This window comes from Macaca fascicularis, chromosome 1 (genome assembly GCF_037993035.2).
Source record: "Macaca fascicularis isolate 582-1 chromosome 1, T2T-MFA8v1.1".
Classification (NCBI taxonomy): Eukaryota; Metazoa; Chordata; class Mammalia; order Primates; family Cercopithecidae; genus Macaca; species Macaca fascicularis.
Genome location: NC_088375.1, coordinates 212,617,857 through 212,637,102, shown reverse-complemented (window position 1 = coordinate 212,637,102; position 19,246 = coordinate 212,617,857). Strand labels below are relative to the sequence as shown.

Sequence of the window (19,246 nt, the reverse complement as noted above, 5' to 3'; positions counted from 1 at the left end):
TGTTTTTTGTTTTTTGTTTGTTTGTTTATTTGTTTTTGAGACCGAATCTTGCTCTGTTGCCCAGGCTGGAGTGTAGTGGTGCAATCTCAGCTCACTGCAGCCTTGCCCTCCCGGGTTCAAGTGATTCTCCTGCCTCAGCCTCCTGAGTAGCTGGGACTGCAGGCATGCGCCACCATGTCTGGCTAATTTTTGTATTTTTAGTAGAGACAGGGTTGACCATATTGTTCAGGCTGGTCACGAACTCCTGACCTCAGGTGATCCACCCGCCTTAGCCTCCCAAAGTGCTGGGATTACAGGCGTGAGCCACCGTGCCCAGCCTTTTTTTTTTTTTTTTTAATGTTTTAGAAATCATTTATTTAACTCTTCTGGACATTAGCATTAACAAGTTTTGACACTGCCACTTATTTGCTCTGTGGCTTTAGGCAAGTTGTTTTGCCTCTCTGTGCCAGTTTTCATGTGGGTAAAAACAAAGGCAAGGTAGGGGTTGGACAGGGCGCTGGCACTGGCATTTTCCAGTTCTCTCGTCTGTATTTTCTGACATGTGTCTGCCTCCCGACATGCAGGCAGCAGAGATGCTACAGATTGAGAACAGCGTGGAGCTAACAAGACTTGCATACAGTGAGACACAGTGGATGATTTTATGAGTGGCTGGGATACTTTCTGGAGGTTGAAAATTGTTTTTATTTAGCTGGCATCACGTGGCCATTAACGGCACTCAGCATCCCCAGGGATTGAGCGTGGCTTGCACTTCAGTGACAGACAAGCCCCACTGGGACTGTGAGGCTCAGGGAATTTCACTGGGGATTCAGACACCACCCATGGTCCCTGCAGACCAGGCGGTGCTCAGAAGCATGGAGGCATCAGAGATCCTGTTCTCATCCAGGACACCACGTTGCCTGGGAGGCACCACATTGTTACTAAAACAACTAAATTAGGGTAGACATAGGAATATCCGAGAGAGTTGTAGGGAGACGCTGTAAACACATTCACGTACCGCAGGGAGCACCAGACCAGCTGAATTGGGGACCCTTTCCAGCGCCGGGCTTCTAGGATTCCTTTGAGCGCCTTCTGTGTGCAATCTACTGGTCCAAACTGGCTTACGCAAAAAGTTAACTTGTTGGCTCCTGTGACTTCACAGTGTGAAAGGAGAGATAGCTCTGGCCATGGCTGGGTACAGGTATGGCAACACCATCATCAGGACCTGGGTTCTTTCTCCCCGTCTCAGCAATGCTTCCTCTCTGTGGCCTCCACTTTCAGAAAGGCTTGCCCTCATGGTGACAGAAATGGCAGCAGCTGCTCTAACTTCAGGTGCAATCCAACAGAAAGTGGCCAAAGCCGTGGTAGGTGGCACACAGTCACAAGGTAAAGTCCCACGATAGGCCGTCTGCGCCTTGAGGAGCAAGGAAGCCAGTGGTGGATCAGTCCAAGTCCCAAAACCTTAAAAGTAGGAAAACCGGCAGTGCAGCCTTCAGTCTTTAGCCAGAGGCTGGAGAGCCCTTGGCAAACCACCGGTGTGAGTCCAAGAATCCAAATGCTGAAGAACTTGGAGCCTGATGGTCGAGGGCAGGAAGCATCCAGCATGGGAGAAAGATGAAGGCTGGAATTGTCTTCCTTCTTTATTCCTAGCCATGTCACTGCTTTTAATTAATTGTGTATACAGCAAAGTGGGTCTTCAACTAGAATAAGGAGATAGCTTTTTCTACTATTGATTTCTGTGCTTTTTGATCGACTCTTCACCTAGAAATCTAGAAGACTCCCAAAGCTGAAGACCTAGTAGCATTTTTTTCTCCTTCAACTTTATTTCAAAGGCAAACACGTCTCTTCTATGTGAATCTGGTGTTTTCAGCCGTGTCGCTGCTGTGGAGGTTTGTCAAATGCAGATCTGTGTTTGGAGGGCTCTGTTCACTGAAGGGTTGGGTAGCCCTCTTGAGAGTGAGTTAATGAGATTCATTTTACAGGTCTATGAAAGGTGAAAATAAGTTGTTGTTTTTCCAAATCTCCTTTCTGTTAATGATTAAGCCTAAGATGTGCAGCCATGGATAGAAGGGCTAATGGTTTTATGGCAAGGGAATTTTATTTAATTAAACATTTATTGAGCACCTACTATATACCAGTCTATTAATTGAGACCAAGAAAAGTGATACAAATTGTCTACATACTACCCAGTGTTCAAAGCGGTATTGATTCTGGTAAGTCTAATAGAACCCAGTGTAAATAGATTCGATTATGCTTAAATCCGGAAGGTGGAACTAGGTGAAAGGGGTGCCAGCTACTCTCCTTACTAGACCTGTGACCTTAGGCAAGTTACTTAACCACCTTGAAGTTCATCTAAAATAGTAGTAGTAACGTCTCCCAGGCCTGGTGTGAGGAGGAGGAAGGTAGATGGCACGGTGTCCGGGATGATGTGGAGCGATTATAGTCTCTATCATTATTGCCATCACCCAGCCCTCAGCAGTCAACAGAGGCCTGAGTGAACAAGAATATAGTATAACTCAAACAGATCTGAAGGCAGTAGGCAAACAATTGGGGTAAATAAGTCAACTCAGTTAAAAGGCTTGAGTTAAGGGAAAGATTAAATGGTTTTTCACTTATAGAGGAAAAGAAATGGTCTCATCTTGAAATATATTTACCTACATTTCACTCATAGGCAAAGTACTTAGATTACTTCTGTGACCGTGCATTAACATGAATTTATTGAAGTACCTTTACCCCTGAGAATTAAGAGTTAGTTCCAAATGTATGGTTAAAGAACTTAGCCCTTTCAACAGAACTCTGTTTTGGTCAGCTTTTGGAGTTCTGTTACATGATAGTAATTGACGAACCCCTGCCTATCCTAATATCCTAATACCCTTCTGTTTAGGCAGAAAAACTGTTGCAGAAAAGGGCTTGCTTGCTTATTCCACTGTGGAGCCCTAGGCAGCTTTAGGGGGCTGATGGAATAACTGCTGTAGTGCTGGCACGGGTGTAGGTCCCCAGTAGGTTCTGAAAGAAAGAGCAGAGAGAGCAGGGCTGTCCATGCAGCTAACTGCCCTCTCCTGGCCCTTTCATCAGCCCACCCCTGCTTCTCTTCCCAGATGGCCGCCCTAGCATCACTGTTGAGCAATGAAGTGAACAAATGTTTTAATTTCACTGCTGAGTAGTTCTGCAAAGAGGGAGACAGCAGAGAGGATAATGAGAAGCATATCAGATGCCACCATTGATGAAAGCTTCTCTTCCCCACTGGCTCAAATGATAATGCCAGACAAATTGGATACTGAGAGATGTGGATTTGGGATATTCGGAGAGTTTCAGGTGGAAAAAAAAAAGCCTGGCCTAGGCTAGAATGAGATAGCTGTATGCTGTATTAATTGAGATGCACAAAAGGCAGGCAGGAAGGAAAGGGAAAATAAAAAGGAAGAAACATGTTTACTGAGGGTATTAGCAGCAAGTGGCTCTGTATTAGTTATCCAGTGCTGTATCACAAATTGCTCTAAAATCTAGCAGCTTCAAACAACAAACATTTATTACCACAGTTCCCGTGGGTGAGGAATCCAGGTACAGCTCATCTGAATCCTCTGGCTCAGCCGCTCACAGGTGTCAGCCAGGGCTGCATCTCAAGGCTCAGCCCAGGGAGTATCTTTTTCTAAGCCCGCTCTCATGGCTGTTGGCAGGCTTCAGAAGATCCACTTCCAAGCTTATTCCCTGACTGTTGGCTGGAGACATCAGTTCTTTGCCACCTGGGTGTCTCCATAGGGCAGCTCACAACATGGCAGCTTGCATCTCACAGAGCAAGGGCAGAGAGAGAAAGCACAGGCAAGATGGAAGTCAAACTAGCCTGACCTCAAAAGTAGCATCCTGTAACTTTTACCATATTCTCCTTCTTAGAAGCAAGTCGTGAGGTTCAATCCAACAGCATGAATATCCAGAGTCAGGTATCATTAGGATCCATTTTAGATGCTGCCTGCCTTGGGGTCCCTACTGCTGTCGGTGAGAAGGCGTTTTAAAGAGATTTCAAGCCAACTAACAAAAGCATGAAAAGTTGATTTAATTTAGCCAAAGGGGATTAAGCATTCAACTGACATCTTCATTTCTTGTTTATTATTTTTTAAATACAAGATGAGTTACCTTAGGTTCTCAGAAGTTTCTTACACTAATGATATGTTGATGTGGATTATTAAACTGTGTTTTCTCTCTGTGTACTTTTGGAGATGACTGAAAAACACAGGAAACTTTTAAAGTTTAATGTAGCTTTTTTATACAGACATCCTGTGATTAGGAAGCAAGCTAAAGCAAAGCCAAGAAACACAAGGTGTAACTCGTTTATAATTTCTACTTGGGAGGAGAGGAGAAGGATAAAATCTCTCTAAATAAAAATCTTAAACATATACTTACTACCAGAATTGATAATAACAGCTGTCTAGCTAAATTTTGCTGTGTTGGTACAGTATTCGTGAGCTCCTTTAGTGTAGTGGGGAGACTGTGTGTATGTAGAAAACTAACCTTTTGCTCTCTAAAGACTCTGGTGAGAAAATTTTTCTGTTTTATAATCTTGACACTAAAAAAAAATCAAAGGTAGATGGTAGCTTTGTGAAGTAGAAATATAAAGACTCTACATATGACTGTACACACGAAATTCAGTTTTGGTTATCAGATTTTTTCAAGTAAATTAATTATTGCTAGAATAGAAATATGAATCCTACCTTCCAATTGACCTTCCTCGTATTTGCATGAGAGATGTTCTGTCAGACCAAAGAAAGGAATACTAATTTTGTTTATTTTGCCACTGGGGTTGTTGATGTCTTAGAAGGGTCTAGAAGAGTCAAGATGATGACTTTGGTTTTATATGCGCCCCTGAGACCTCTGGAGGGAGAATAAGGTGTGTCCAGCAGAAACCGTGTGGCAGCTCTGGATTGAAACAGTGCAGGGTTAGAGCTGCTTTTCAGAGTGGTTTGCATAAAGGTGATAGTTAAAGCGATACATGTGAGAGCTTTTCAAAAGGGAGCATATAAAAGGAGAAAAAAAAAAATAAAAGTTTGAGACCAGTCTTAGGTGCTGTTAATGGTTACGGATTTGGAAGAAGAACCAGTGTGAAAGGCTGAAAAGGAGTGGTCAGGAAGGCAAGTTCTTATCCCACATACTTCAGTGCTGCTGAAATCAGAAGAGAATTGTGATACAGAGGCACTGCCAAATGCCACCGAAAGGTCAAGTGGCACAAAGCCAGAGGCAAGGCCCGTTATGTAAACGTTGGTTAGGGGAAGAAGCTGTGAAGCCCCTTCAGGCTGAAAGCAGTCATTCACACGGCGTAATTAACATGTGAGTCATATGTTCTTACAGCTGGCAACTACAAGCCAACACATTGTTAGCCTTAATTGTTACCGACTATATCTAAAATTAATAAGGCTCATGTCTTTTTAAATAGTCTGTCATTTATAATGTAAATGATTTAAGGTATTCTTTTTTCCTAAATTGTGAGATTTTAATTGCATTCTCAAATAATAAAATGACAGTTCATTAGATTTAAATTCAGACATCCTTGCCCATGAAATACTTAAATGCCAGATTCAGAAAGGTATAATTAGGTAAGAAGTGCATTAAGTTTATTAAAAATTCACTGAGCCCCTACTGTGTGCCAGGCTATGCTATTTGCTGAAGATACAGAGGATACAGAACAGCATAATTCATGTCTTCAAGAAGTCTAGTAGGAGAAAAAATGTAATAATTATAGTATGACAAATGTCAAATTAAAAGCAGTGAAGAGGAGGTAGGACCTGTGGCCAGGAAAGGCCTCCCAGCAGAGGTAACCCCTGAGCAAGGTTCGAGCATGGAGTCGTGGAATTGGAGTCCTCCAGAAGACAGGGGTAGGAGCTTGGGATCGCGGGTCTTGTTGGAACTGCCACTGGGGAAGAAAGTGCAGTGGATGAGGAGCTGCAGGAGAAGCTGGCAGGAATCAAACTGTTGAGGGCCTTGTTTGCCAAATGCAGGGAGTGGATGGTTCTTGTGGTTCACTAATCTATCTTTCTGGGTACTTTTGTTCCATAGACTGTAGTGAAGTGTCTCGAGGGTGAAGGAGGACATTCAGCATTCCAGAGAATCCTGAGTAAAGTAAGAGAGGGGAGCCTGGATGTTCAGACTGTTGTATCCCTGTTGAGGCTGTACCAAGATTCTAATCCTGCAGTAAAAACAGCACTGTTAGCCAGGAAGCCAGAAGATGTAGACACAGTGCAGCCAAAAGGTAGGAGAAGATCCTATGGATTGGAATGGCAGGGTTTTATTTTGGGATGATGCTATAAAGTTTGTTCCAGTGATACGTTTCTTTGGTGGCTTAGTTATTAAGTGGTTTTCACATAAGTTTCACATGTAAATTCCAGAAGCTGCATGTTAAATATACACCAACTAAATTTGAGTCTCCATTTCTATCCCACAGTTAACTAGTCTGACACCTTGAAGTTGGAGAATATCATCAATGTTCTCCTGCCCTTCAAAAAGCCACACATTCAAATCAATGACTTGAGTACCCAGGGTGGACTGGTTCGCTGACAGCACTTTAAGGCTGAAGCTTCTCTCATTTGGGTTAGGTACAAAGCAGTGGCCTTGCCAACCAGAAGTTAACCTCTGGCTGGCTCTGCAGCTTTGTGTTTCGACAGATAAATGAAACATTTTTCCTTTCATAGAGTTTAAACAGAATAATAAAGTATTTTCCTCTGTAAAAGAGAATCTGCATTCAGGTGCTCAGAATAAGCTGAAAATCACTTTACTATTCTGTTAGATCTCTCTTGACAAACCATGCTGTCATTTTCTTCAAATTGACTAGCTTCTCTTGTGTGTTTCTAACTCTTTCTCCCCCAGGGAGCACAGAGGAGGGAAAGACCTTGTCTGTTCTGTTACTAGAACACAAAGAGGACCTGATACAGTGTGTAACACAGCTGAGACCTATTATGGAGTTCCTGGAAACAGCCAAGGAGGAATTCCTCACTGGCACTGAAAAAAGGGTAACTGTGTCAAGTGTCTCCTCCCTCCTCCTGAATTCATATAGCACTTAAAAAAAATTCTTTTGTGGCACATAGCATTTTATACTTTGCAGTATTTTAATACATACTGCATAGTAAGCACCTTGAAGTTGAGGTGCTTGTTTCGTATCCTGTCGCTTTCCTCACAGTAGCTTGCTGAAGGCCTTGCACATGGAGCCATAAGGAAAATGGATAGGTGGGTGGGTGGGTGGGTGGGTGGATGGATGGATGGATGGATGGGTGGGTGGATGGATGGACAGGTGGACAGGTGGACAGATGGACAGATGGATATATGCTATTCTTGCTCTGACTATCAATTTTTACTATAAACAACTGTATCGAGTTAAAATGTTAAGGAAATTCTGTAATTATTATGACACCTTTCCTCTTTATAGAAATGTACTGTACATTTGGAATATGTAGAAAATTGGGAAAGCAATCAAAAAGAAAAAAATTCACATTTCACCACTCAGAGATGACACTGCTAACTGCTGAAGCATGTGTTCCCCTCTTTTTTTTTTTTCTGAGGCGGAGTCTCGCTCTGTCTCCCAGGCTGGAGTGCGGTGGCACAATCTTGGCTTACTGCAAGCTCCGCCTCCCGGGTTCACGCCATTCTCCTGCCTCAGCCTCCCAAGTAACTGGGACTACAGGCGTCCACCACAACGCCCAGCTATTTTTTTGTATTTTTAGTAGAGACGGGGTTTCACCGTGTTAGCTAGGATGGTCTCGATCTCTTGACCTCGTGATCCGCCCGCCTCGGCCTCCCAAAGTGCTGGGATTATAGCCGTGAGCCACCGCATCCGGCCGTGTTCCCCTCTTTCTTATTTGAGTCATCCCAAGATGGCGTTATACAGAACATATGGTTTTCTAACTTGACTTTTTACCTAATATCTTAATACATGTCTATGCCTATAATATGGATTTTGTAGCCTATCTAATGGACATTCCATAATTCATTAATTCTTTATCATTGGGCATTAGTGTCCTTTTTTTTTTTTTTTTTTTTTTTTGCTATTATAAGTGATGTTGTGAAAAACATTCTTGCACATAAATCTTTCCATACCTCTGAAATTATTCCCTTACTATACTTTCTAAGAAGTGGAATTTTGGAATCGAGAGTATAAAAATTTTCAAGTGTTTGATACATACTGCCAAATTGCCCTTCAGGAAGGTTGTACCAATTTACTCTCCCACCAGCTAGCTACTAAAATCCTCATAAAACTGCTGGCATGACTTCTCAAGGCAACTAGATAACTATGTTTGTTGGTGTTATTGATTTCAACTTTGTGCTAAAAATACTTTTATATCTGGGAAGAAGGAATAGGGATAGAGTACTTTTGTGGCATCAATTCCTAAAACTGTGGGAAGTGACTTAAGTTGTCAGGAGAGAAAACGTTTAGAAGCCACTGGTATAATGGCTAAGCCCTGAATTTACAGTGACAACTAGATCCTCAATTTTTCTCAGTGATCTTATGTTGCACATGTGTGCATGCACACACACACACACACACACACACACAAAGGGAACAACCTTTAATCTCAGAATTACATTTTATGATTTGTTTTTAAAATTTTAAGTCCTTTGAACTTCTTAGAGAAATAAAATATACAAAGATTCTTCTATCTTTTCTCCTTAGTCTTCCAATTAAGTGTGATTTCAGACACTCAATTTAAGTAAGTTGCTTATAGCTCTAGAAGTTCCTGATTCCCTCTTTAGCGATTTCATTGGATTACTCATTCAAACCTTTTTCTTATTAGCTAGATTGAATGTGTCCTTTGAACTGTTTCATTATCTTGGTAAAACAGCATTTATAGATAGAGTCCAAACTCAGCCTCATTCTCTGCAGCAAGATAGACCACACTGTCATTTTCTTCTGTCACTTTCAGTTTACTTGAAAGAGAAAGCTGAAGCAGAAGTGCTTAAATTAGTTATAAATCACAAAAACACTTCTTAAGATTGGGGTTCCACCAGACCTTCGTTAAGTGATTCCTTCTCATGAAAGCTGAAGCATACTATAAAGTGGGAGTGGAGAGGTGAATGTTGATTGAATAGCCACAGTATTTTGACATCGTGTGGAATGTGTACCCAGGCCTTTTCCAACTTTTTTTCTGGTTAGAAACCATGCTAATAATGGATGCCATGGCCTTTATAAATATGTTGGGTTTTGTAAGAAGCAGTAACCAGGAACATATTTACATAAGGACTGGAAACAGAAAAAAAAAGGTAATTACTATAGCTGTCATTTATTTATTGCTTATTGTGTGCCAGGCAATGTGCTGAGGACTTTTTAAACATTACTGAGTTTTGCCCTCATAGCAACTTTATGACATCATGGATATTACCCTTATTTTAAAGATGAAGAAACAGAACACAGGGAGGTGAAGCAGCTCACCCAAAGACACAGCTGTTTGGGGCTGGTAATAAGAACTAGACTTCTAATCAAAACATACTCTCTTAACCCCTATGAGTACTTCTCCCTAATCATATCAATAACATAGTCATTTCTTAAAGATCACATATGTCCTAGGAGTTAGGCAAAGCCATACAAACAGCACCTTCATTTTACAGTAACAACTGTGCAAGAGTTGGTATTATCTTCTTTTTCAAGTGAGGAAGATAAGGCTTGAAGAATTAAATAACTTGCCCAAGGTCACACAGGCAATAAATACTAGAACTGCAATTTGAACTAGGTCTGTCTGGATTTAAAGCCTGTGCTTACTCTTACCGGTGTCTGGCTGCCTCTTTATGTATCAGATTATTGCTTAGGAACCAAGATTTAGCTCTGAAATCAGTATGATGTTTAGATACAAGCTCTTAATTTTTAAATTATGATTTATTTAGTAGAAATCTATATATTAGAACTGAAAGAGGATGACTATATTCTGCACTGACAAAGAATATGACAGCTTGATTTATTATGTATATATTCCTTTCATATATATAAAACCAATTTGGTTTTAAAACTAAATTCATTATTTTAAAATGGAAGTTAATTTGATAATGGCAGCCTCTGGCATACTACCATGACTAGGAGCTGACATTTTCCCAAAGGAAAGCTCAAAATTCAGTCCCTGTGAATCTGTAGATTACATGTATTGAAATAATCCCCTGCTTTATCAGTTCCATAAGAGCTAAGCTATGCATATTATGCCGTAGTCCATTAAGAAATAGTTCTATTGTAATATAAAAATATCTGTAAAATATCTGTCACGTGTTTTATTTTCATCCTTTTGCTAGAGTTCTGTGCCCTTTTGACTCAAAATCCTCTAGCACACCAAGGAAGGACAAAGGAGTGGAATTGCTGAATTATGACTGGAGCTGATGTATGTGGCTCTTGAGAATGAGAGGAATGGATAATGAGGAATCCACAAGAAAAATAATCCAGAAAGACACTTTAAATCTAATATTTTGGAGTCCACAGACTAATGTACAGATTATCTGAGTGTTCAGATTACTATGCAAGTAAAGTAAAACAATGGAATTATAACCTATGAAATTATAACTTATGCTAATATTATGAACTTTACTGAAAAAAGACCAAAAAACATTAAACCATGTTAATTGTCAATCTGTGTTTCTCAATCTTAGTGTCCAAACAAGCCACATCTAAAGAACCAGGTTAGAGGCAGGCTACTTGCTGTATCATGTAGACCTAGTTTAGGAATGTTTCCACAAAATGCAAGCTGTTGGAGGCAGAGCATATACACAGACCTGCAATTGAGAAAGGAAGATTTTTACAGGTATTTGTTTGGAAAATATTTTAGATTTTTATTGAAGCAAAATAAGGAAGAAACTATGGAAAAAAAATAATGCTGGAGACCAACAGAGGAGGACTTGGAGATCGGGCATCTTGTGATGCTGTCTTGCTAGGTTTTCCAGTGGTGTGTCAGATAAATGTTGAATTGCCAGTAACCGGTGTCTGGTTGATTGCTTGGCACTGCAGGTGATTCTGAATTGCTGTGAGGGCAGAACACCCAAGGAGACAATAGAAAATTTGTTGCACAGAATGACTGAAGAGAAGACCCTGACTGCTGAGAGTTTGGTAAAACTCCTCCAGGCTGTGAAGATGACTTTCCCAAACCTGGGCCTTCTGCTAGAGAAGTTGCAGAAATTAGCCACTTTGCCAGGCGCCACAGGTATTAGTTAATTGTTGACTCTCTGGACTGGAACAACTCTTCCAGAAAATTATAGCTTGAAACACCCTTTTGGCTCCATGCTGGTGAGATAAGATAATGTTAAGAAATGTCATTGCAGTATGGAAACTAGCTGTCATACATCAGTAATTCTCGATCTCTCTGGAGTTAAGATCTGAAATCTGAGAGTGACTCTTCTCGGTTAAGCTCCCTCATGGTGTTCCTGTGGCTCAGGACTTATTAACATGTGGCTTTCCCAGGGCTGTCCAGGATCACCTGTGAGAGCCACAGGAGCAAATGTGCTCATAAGGCTCAGCACGCTGTCAACCATATTCACAAATAGGAGCAGCAAAGCCTCGAATCTCGATCGCCCCTTTTCTGCTAGAGTGCTGTCTGCTTCCAGCAGTCCCCAGAACTCACTGCTCTGGTGTCTGTTCAGCTTGGGGAAATGAGTCCATATCCTATGCCTTAGAAAGACAATCCAATTTAAGCCAACTCTTCCCTGTCCCAGAGCATTTAGGACTCAGATGGTTTTCAGAAAAAGGATATTTGTCCCTAGCCTATAAAAGTAGTATGTACTTATACAAACTTGGACAATTCCAAATATAAGGTAGCAAACCATTTAAAATTCTACCACTCAAGCATGCCTATATTAACACCTTGACATATTTTATCTATCATTTTTATAATATTAAGATACTATCATATTGTATAATTTTATGGTTCCCCCATGTAACATTACAGCAGTATTATTTTCCACAGTTCAGAAAAACTCCCCACAATCCTAGCTGTTGAAGGCTGTGTAGTTTTCCATCATAAGGACGTGTATGGTGTATTATTCATGCCCTTATTTCAGAGCACATGTAGCGTAATGGTTAGGACTGTAGGCGTTAGTGTCAAGACTATCTGGGACTACAGCCTCACCTCACCATTCTGTGGCTGTAATACCCTGAGCAAGTGACTTAACCTTTCTGAATCTCATTTGCTGTGTGAAATGGGGTAAGAGTGGTACCTATCACATTTGTTTTTGTGTGGCTAGTATAATACATGTTAAACATTTGGCACAGTGCCCGGTACATGGGCACTCAGTAAATATTAGTTGTTATCTTCACTGTCATCATCAGCACAGATTATGCTTTGACAGTTGCCTTTGTACATAGACAAAGACCTTCAGATAATTTCTTAAGGTTGGATTTCCAGAAGTGGAGTTACTGAGCTAAAGAAGAGAGTACATTTTTAAATATCTGCAAAGCTAAGAGAAATGCCTGATCATTTCAATGTTTCTTAACTTTCAAGTAAATATGACCTCTTAGAGAACCTAACAAATTGGCCCAAAGGGCACCTAAGTAGAAAAACCACGGGTCAGCTTCACACACACAGCCTTGATTCGTGCTTATCTTTAGGATCGCCACACGGATCCTCTACCTCAGGCTTGACAAGCACCCCCCGTTGAATCTGCGCATCTGAGTCTCTTACAAGTACAGCCTTCTAATTACCCCCCTGGTGAGCAATTGCTAGCTCCTACCACCAGGCACTGACTTTCAAAGTGTTAATGGCTTTATGACCCTGAAGCACCAAGCGATTAAGGGTAGGCAGAGGAGCTCTGAACATATGAGGCGCCAAGCCAGGGCTCTGCAGAGGACACTGAGCTGTTGTGCTGATTGCTGTCTTCGTCTCTCATTGGTAGTATCCTGGAGTCTTCTGTAGAAGGTTTTGTTGCATCAAACATTATTGTTTTGCTAATATCCTTACAGTCCAACCAAGCCCTGATGATTATGGGACTGAGCTATTGAGACGCTATCACGAAAACCTCTCTGAGATTTTCACAGACAACCAGATTTTATTAAAGATGATCTCACACATGACAAGTTTAGCCCCTGGAGAAAGAGAGGTAAGAGAGGGAGAGAAACAGAGGGAGGGGAGGGTAAAATGAGAAGGAAGGAAAAAATATGAACACCCACACATACATTTATATTTTCTGTAAATATTACATATGTAGCCATGTTGAGAATTTGCTAAGTGGAGGAGAAATAGAAGGTAACTCAGTTTCTAAGGTGGAGTAACAAATAGAATAATTCTAATTTCTGTGGTAGTAAGGAAAGGCATTCAAAAGGACAAATGAAGAACCTTGACATGTATAAGAAATCTCTCAGATTGAGAGAGGTGAGGATGTTGAAAAACTCCTTCCCCAAACATGTTCACTGTAACCCAATACCTAGACTTGCAGCTCTGCAGCTGGGCCAGTGGCTGGAGAGTCTCTTACGTGAGCATTTGTGTTACATCTTGAAGGTCATGGAGAAGCTTGTGAAACGTGACTCTGGTTCAGGTGGTTTCAATTCCCTGATATCAGCAGTTCTAGAAAAGCAGACTCTCTCTGCCACAGCCATTTGGCAACTGCTGCTGGTGGTTCAGGAGACAAAGACCTGCCCATTAGACCTGCTCATGGAGGAAATACGAAGGGAGCCTGGTGCCGACGCTTTCTTCCGGGCAGGTAAGTTACCTGACCTCTGGAGGGGTTTTGCCCCCACTAGAGATGGCTGTCAGGCTTCCTAGAAAATAGGAAGAGCTCTCTTAGAGTAGTCACCCACATCCCTACTATTAGAAGTAAGGACTGGCATTTTCGTTCAAGGACACAAAAGTTTGTAAACCTTTTAAAAAATAGATGCAGTAATTATCTTAAACTTACATTCGTTATTATACTCTGATTACAGTGCTGTTTGCCATTTTCCCCGCTGCCAGCCTCAGACAGGAGATAGGGGAAATGTGTTTTCATTATGAAGAATTGAGTGGAGGAAGGGTGAAGGAAAAACGGTGCTCACTGTTTGACTAATGAGTTTTTGATCCCCCTTTTTTTCAGTGACCACCCCAGAACGTGCCACTTTAGAAACAGTCCTGAAGCATAACCACTTGATCTTGGAGGCCATCCAACAGAAGACTGAGTGCAAGCTCTTTACCTCGGAGGAGGAGCACCGGGCAGAGACTGTGAAAGAGGTGTGGTGGGAATAAAAAGCAAAATGCTGGAGAGTTTTACAGTTGTTGCCTGGGACTGTCTTCATTCCAAAGGGAGGAACCAATATCTGGTTGGGTTGTTTTCCTTCTTTTTTTTTTCTTTTTCGCTTTTGAGACAGAGTCTCGCTCTGTCACCCAGGCTGCAGTGCAGTGGCACGATCTTGGCTCATGGCAACCTCTGCCTTCCGGGTTCAAGCAATTCTCCTGCCTCAGCCTCCCAAGTAGCTGAGATTACAGGTGTGCACCACCATGTCCTGCTAATTTTTTGTATTTTTAGTGGAGACAGGGTTTCGCCATGTTGGCCAGGCTGGTCTCGAACTCCTGGCCTCAAGTAATTCATCCACTTCAGCTTCCCCAAAGTGCTGGGATTACAGGCGTGAGCCACCATGCCTGGCTGGAACCAATATCTGTACCCCGTGCTAGGCTAATGCTTCCTAACACGTTTGCTCTTTTAATCCTTCCAGCTCTACATGGCAGGTGATGTTACCACATTTTATAGACAAGGGTTCTCAGGCCCCAAGGGGTTAAGTTACCTGTCTAAAATGCTCCGGCAGGGAGGAGATGATGTCAGGATTTGAACCCGGGTTCCTATGACTCAAACCAATTTATTCCATTTGTCTAAACCTGGTATCCCCTGGAGCCATGATACTGTTCTCTTACCTGTTCTAAGAAGCAGCTTGTCTCAGATGAAGGAAAGTAAAACTGGTCTTATTACATGTTTTATTCTGGCTTCTATAAAGAGCCAAGATAAACATAGATAGAACAAAGCTTTTGCCCATATGGGGTAGCAAAAAATGCCAGCTCATTTTCTGTAAGGCCTCACACAATGTGGCCAGCATCCCAGGAATACCAGGTGGGGACTGGGGGAACTCATGGGTGTCCAGCCCAGGATCATGTGCATCTTGAGTGGGGAAGAACAAGAAAGGAACATGACGTTAAACTACAGATTCAAATGTAGTGCCCTGTTGATTCCGGTAGGTGTGGAAGGTGTGCAGAAGGGCGGGTTTCTGACTCTCTCTGTGCAGGTGACAGCCACATGTTGGTCTGACTCAGCTGGGAAGAAGATGGCACACATTTCTGTAGGGCTTCAGAGGAAAGATTCATCTGTTAGACTCTCTCCAGCATGCCACAACTTCAGAAATGGGGTTTCTGCAGTTGATCAGTTTTAGCCTCACTAATTAGTCTCATGCCTGCCTCCAGGGACATCAGGTTTATTTAGATAGACTTGAAAAGAGCAGAAATAAAATATCTTCCAAAATGAAAATTCCATTTGGCCATCTGTGGATGGTTTAGCTTTATTTTCTCAGTGTACCGACTCTTTCTGCTGATAGCTCTAACATTCTGAAAGAGGACGACGGCTTTGAAATAATATTCTTGGCCTCTTTAAAGCTTCTATTTGAACCTTCTTTAAAACGCTGAGTTTCTTTGTGAAAGAAAATGACGTTTAAATGGGTATATCTAAGTATCTAAAAATATGAAGCCACTGATCATGCAGAATTACTTCCAGACATTGAGACAAGTATATATTATGAAAACTTACTCTGATTTTCAAGACAGACACACCGATGACCAAATCCTATAGCTTTTCAAGCTTTTAGTATTAAAATCCAGAAAAGGTCTTTGGGAGACTCCTAGCTTCCGATAAGCTATTTCTTATAGAAAATGCTTTATGCTTCCCTGCATATATCTTCTTTGTATTTGCATATTTATCTGGATACATGCTTCTTTTTTTGTTTTGTTTTGTTAGTTTTCCTGTTCTTTGGCAAACAGAGCTGTCCACTACATTTATCACAAGGCGATGTATAAACTGCTTATAAATAGAGCAGTGCCTTCCTGGGATTAGCTTTTTTTTTTTTTTTAAGTTGAAAACCATGGAGAAAATCTGCTGAGATTAACCCACCACCTTTGTCTCCTGGTATTCATTTAGATTCTGAGCATTTCCTCTGAGACAGCCAGCCCTGAAGCTTCCCTGAGAGCAGTGCTGAGTAGAGCCGTGGAAAAATCAGTCTCGGCCATTGAAATATGCCACCTCCTCTGCAGTGTCCACAAATCTTTTCCAGGCCTGCAGCCTGTCATGCACGAGTTAGCATACCTTGGTAAGGAACGGGCCGGGTGGGAAGGGGGTTCCTGTCCCACCCTGATTGTTTCCTGAAGAAAGAGGCAGCAGTTCATATCAGAGTTTATCACAACCTTAAGTTACGTATTCATTTTATACGCTCTCAATACCTAAAAAAGTCGTGAGACATAGAGGGAAAATGTTCTTTGTGTTTATTGGAAAGTAAAGAGGACAATGTATTACTTCAGAGTGTTTTGAGGATCTCAAGTAGTCTCTAGTCTCCTTTGTGTTAGAAATGTTATAAAGCAAAATAGAAACAGAGTTTGCAGAGCCACAAGCTGTCTGTCTTTTGCAGGTGTCCTTACTAAGGAAGATGGAGAGAAGGAAACGTGGAGGGTGAGTAATAAATTTCACCTTGAAGCCAACAACAAAGAAGATGAAAAGGCAGCCAAAGAAGACAGCCAGCCTGGGGAACAGAACGATCAAGGAGAGACTGGTTCCTTGCCAGGACAGCAAGAGAAAGAGGTTTCTGCCTCCCCAGACCCTGCCAAGAAGAGCTTCGTCTGTAAGGCCTGCGACAAAAGCTTCCATTTCTACTGCCGCCTGAAGGTGCACATGAAGCGCTGCCGGGTGGCCAAGAGCAAACAGGTGCAGTGTAAGGAGTGCAGGGAGACCAAGGATTCCAAGAAAGAGCTGGACAAACATCAGCTGGAGGCCCATGGTGCAGGTGGAGAGCCCGACGCACCCAAGAAGAAGAAGAAGAGGCTTCCAGTGACATGTGACCTCTGTGGGAGAGAATTTGCCCATGCCTCAGGTACGTTCAAGAAGGCAAAGGAACAGAGGATGATAACTGTGGGTTTTATAGTTTGGATTTCAGGCCTTGCCCTTTGTTGTGTGCAGTGAGGGCTGTGGGTGGGCTTAGAAAATAGAGCAGGTTCCTACAGATGCAGGGTAATATTTTGAGAAGAGCATGGGCTTTGGAATCAGCCCCCTTAGCTTTGATTTCCCCAAATCTATTAAAGCAGCACCCTGATGCCGCTAACTTTGTTGGATTGTTATGAAGGCTTAAGGTAACAGAGCTAAACACCAGTGCACTGCCTGTAATAGAGCGAGCACACAGTAACTTGTAGCTCTTACTGTTTACAGTGATAACCAGCTGCTTAATACCTGGCTCATGTTTCCATGTGCCACTTGTTTCTTGGTAACAAACAAGAGTCATGGAAATCATGGGATGTATAGTCAGAATGGTTTTCCCTTGTCTTAGAATTTGTATAAACCTAGTGAAATATAAAAGCAAGTTGAGTTTCCCTAGTTCTGGGTGTCAGGGTCCTATTTAAGAGAGAGAAGGGATTCCATCCAGGAATGAGGCCAGGTGACTTTGGGGATGCCAGTTGGTGGGCAGAGAGCAGCGTGGCTGTGTGCAGGGGGCACAAGCGTGGCCTGGCGCCCTGGACTTCGTGCTGTGCTTCCTCCGGAGGCCTGGCCTGAGACAGTGCTCTTGGCATCCTGTGCGAGATTCCTAACACTGATTAGTAGCATCTCTTTTGGTCTCTGGTATGCGTGGCTTCCCTAGGCATGCAGTACCACAAGCTGACAGAGCACTTCGATGAGAAGCCTTTCTCCTGTGAAGAGTGTGGGGCGAAGTTTGCAGCCAATTCCACCCTGAAGAACCACCTTCGCCTTCACACCGGGGACCGCCCATTCATGTGCAAGCACTGCCTCATGACCTTCACCCAGGCCTCCGCCCTGGCCTATCACACCAAAAAGAAGCACTCGGAAGGTAAGGCCGGGCGCAGTTCATTTCTCCTGCAGACTTCACTATAAACTGCCTAAACCCCATTTGGATTAGGTGTGATATAGATCTCAAAAACAAAACAATTTGATAGCACAACAGGGTGACTATAGTCAATAATAACTTAATTGTACATTTTAAGTAAAGAATGTGATTTGGATTATGTATTACACAGAGGGTAAATGCTGGAGGGGATGGATCTCGCATTCTCCATGATGCAGTTATTTCATATTGCTTGCCTGTATCACAACATCGCATGTACCTCATGAATATATACACCTACTGTGTACCCACGAAAGTTAAGTATCAAAAAAAATAAGGCCGAGGCGGGCAGATCACGAGGTCAGGAGATCGAGACCATCCTAGCTAACACAGTGAAACCCCATTTCTACTAAAAAATACAAAAAATTAGCCTGGCGTGGTGGTGGGCACCTGTAGTCCCAGCTACTCGGGAGGCTGAGGCAGGAGAATGGCGTGAACCTGGGAGGCGGAGCTTGCAGTGAGCCAAGATTGCACTACTGCACTCCAGCCTGGTGACAGAGCAAGACTCCATCTCAAAAAATAAAAAAATAAAATAAAATAAAATAACAATGCACAACCTCTAGGCAAACAGACGACTGGGAATAGCTCTGTGCATAGACATGTAAACTGCTTACTGGGAGAGCTTCTGAAAGAGGCTGGCTAACCTCCTATGACTTTGTATTAGGTTTGTGGAAAAGTCATTGCAGTTTTTGCCATTAAAAGTTAGAGAGAATTTACATAAAATTCTTTTAGCTTTGAGGTCGAATTCAAGCATGACAAGGACCCTGACTGAGCACCTACTGTGGATCAGGCAGTGGCAGATGCCGAGTAGCTGAGCTGGGGTTCCTGTGTGCCCATAGCTTGTGGCCTGAAGGGGGCAGGGGGAGGGGAGTGTGGTGCCCGTTACAATGCAGATTCTCAGCTGTGTGATGTGGAATAACACCAGCATGATGAGGAAGGATGGAGAAGGGGTCTCTAGTCCAGTTGGAGGGGAAGAGGAAGTGCATTGTCAGGGAAGGCTTCTTGGAGGAGTCTACGTATTGTTTAGAGCACTTACGTGTAAATTATAATGCAACCATTGTTTGACCTGGACTGTCACAGTAGCCTCAAAGCTGGTCTTGCTCTCACCATTTCTCTTGATACTTAAAAAATAAGTAAACCCTATCAGGTCACTTCTCTGCTCCAAACTCTTCAGTGGCTTTTTGTCCCAGTCAGTTGTGAAATGCAGAGTCCTTGAGATAGCCTCTC

General features: G+C 42.4%; 1 protein-coding gene across 4 annotated transcripts in view; it reads left to right on the top strand.

The window, feature by feature from the left end:
• The window catches only part of ZBTB40 (zinc finger and BTB domain containing 40), an 80,113-nt gene that overhangs the window by 44,569 nt on the left and 16,298 nt on the right, over positions 1-19,246 (top strand). For 3 of the 4 annotated variants that reach the window (XM_005544507.4, XM_015441124.3, XM_074017557.1), the window contains 9 exons: positions 6,019-6,211; positions 6,826-6,968; positions 10,931-11,123; positions 12,875-13,011; positions 13,410-13,611; positions 13,978-14,111; positions 16,057-16,225; positions 16,541-16,999; positions 17,759-17,965. In XM_005544507.4, coding sequence (XP_005544564.3) covers positions 6,019-6,211; positions 6,826-6,968; positions 10,931-11,123; positions 12,875-13,011; positions 13,410-13,611; positions 13,978-14,111; positions 16,057-16,225; positions 16,541-16,999; positions 17,759-17,965 — 1,837 coding nt within the window. The remainder of the gene's footprint in view (positions 1-6,018; positions 6,212-6,825; positions 6,969-10,930; positions 11,124-12,874; positions 13,012-13,409; positions 13,612-13,977; positions 14,112-16,056; positions 16,226-16,540; positions 17,000-17,758; positions 17,966-19,246) is intronic. The other variant, XM_065528156.2, reaches the window with a different exon arrangement.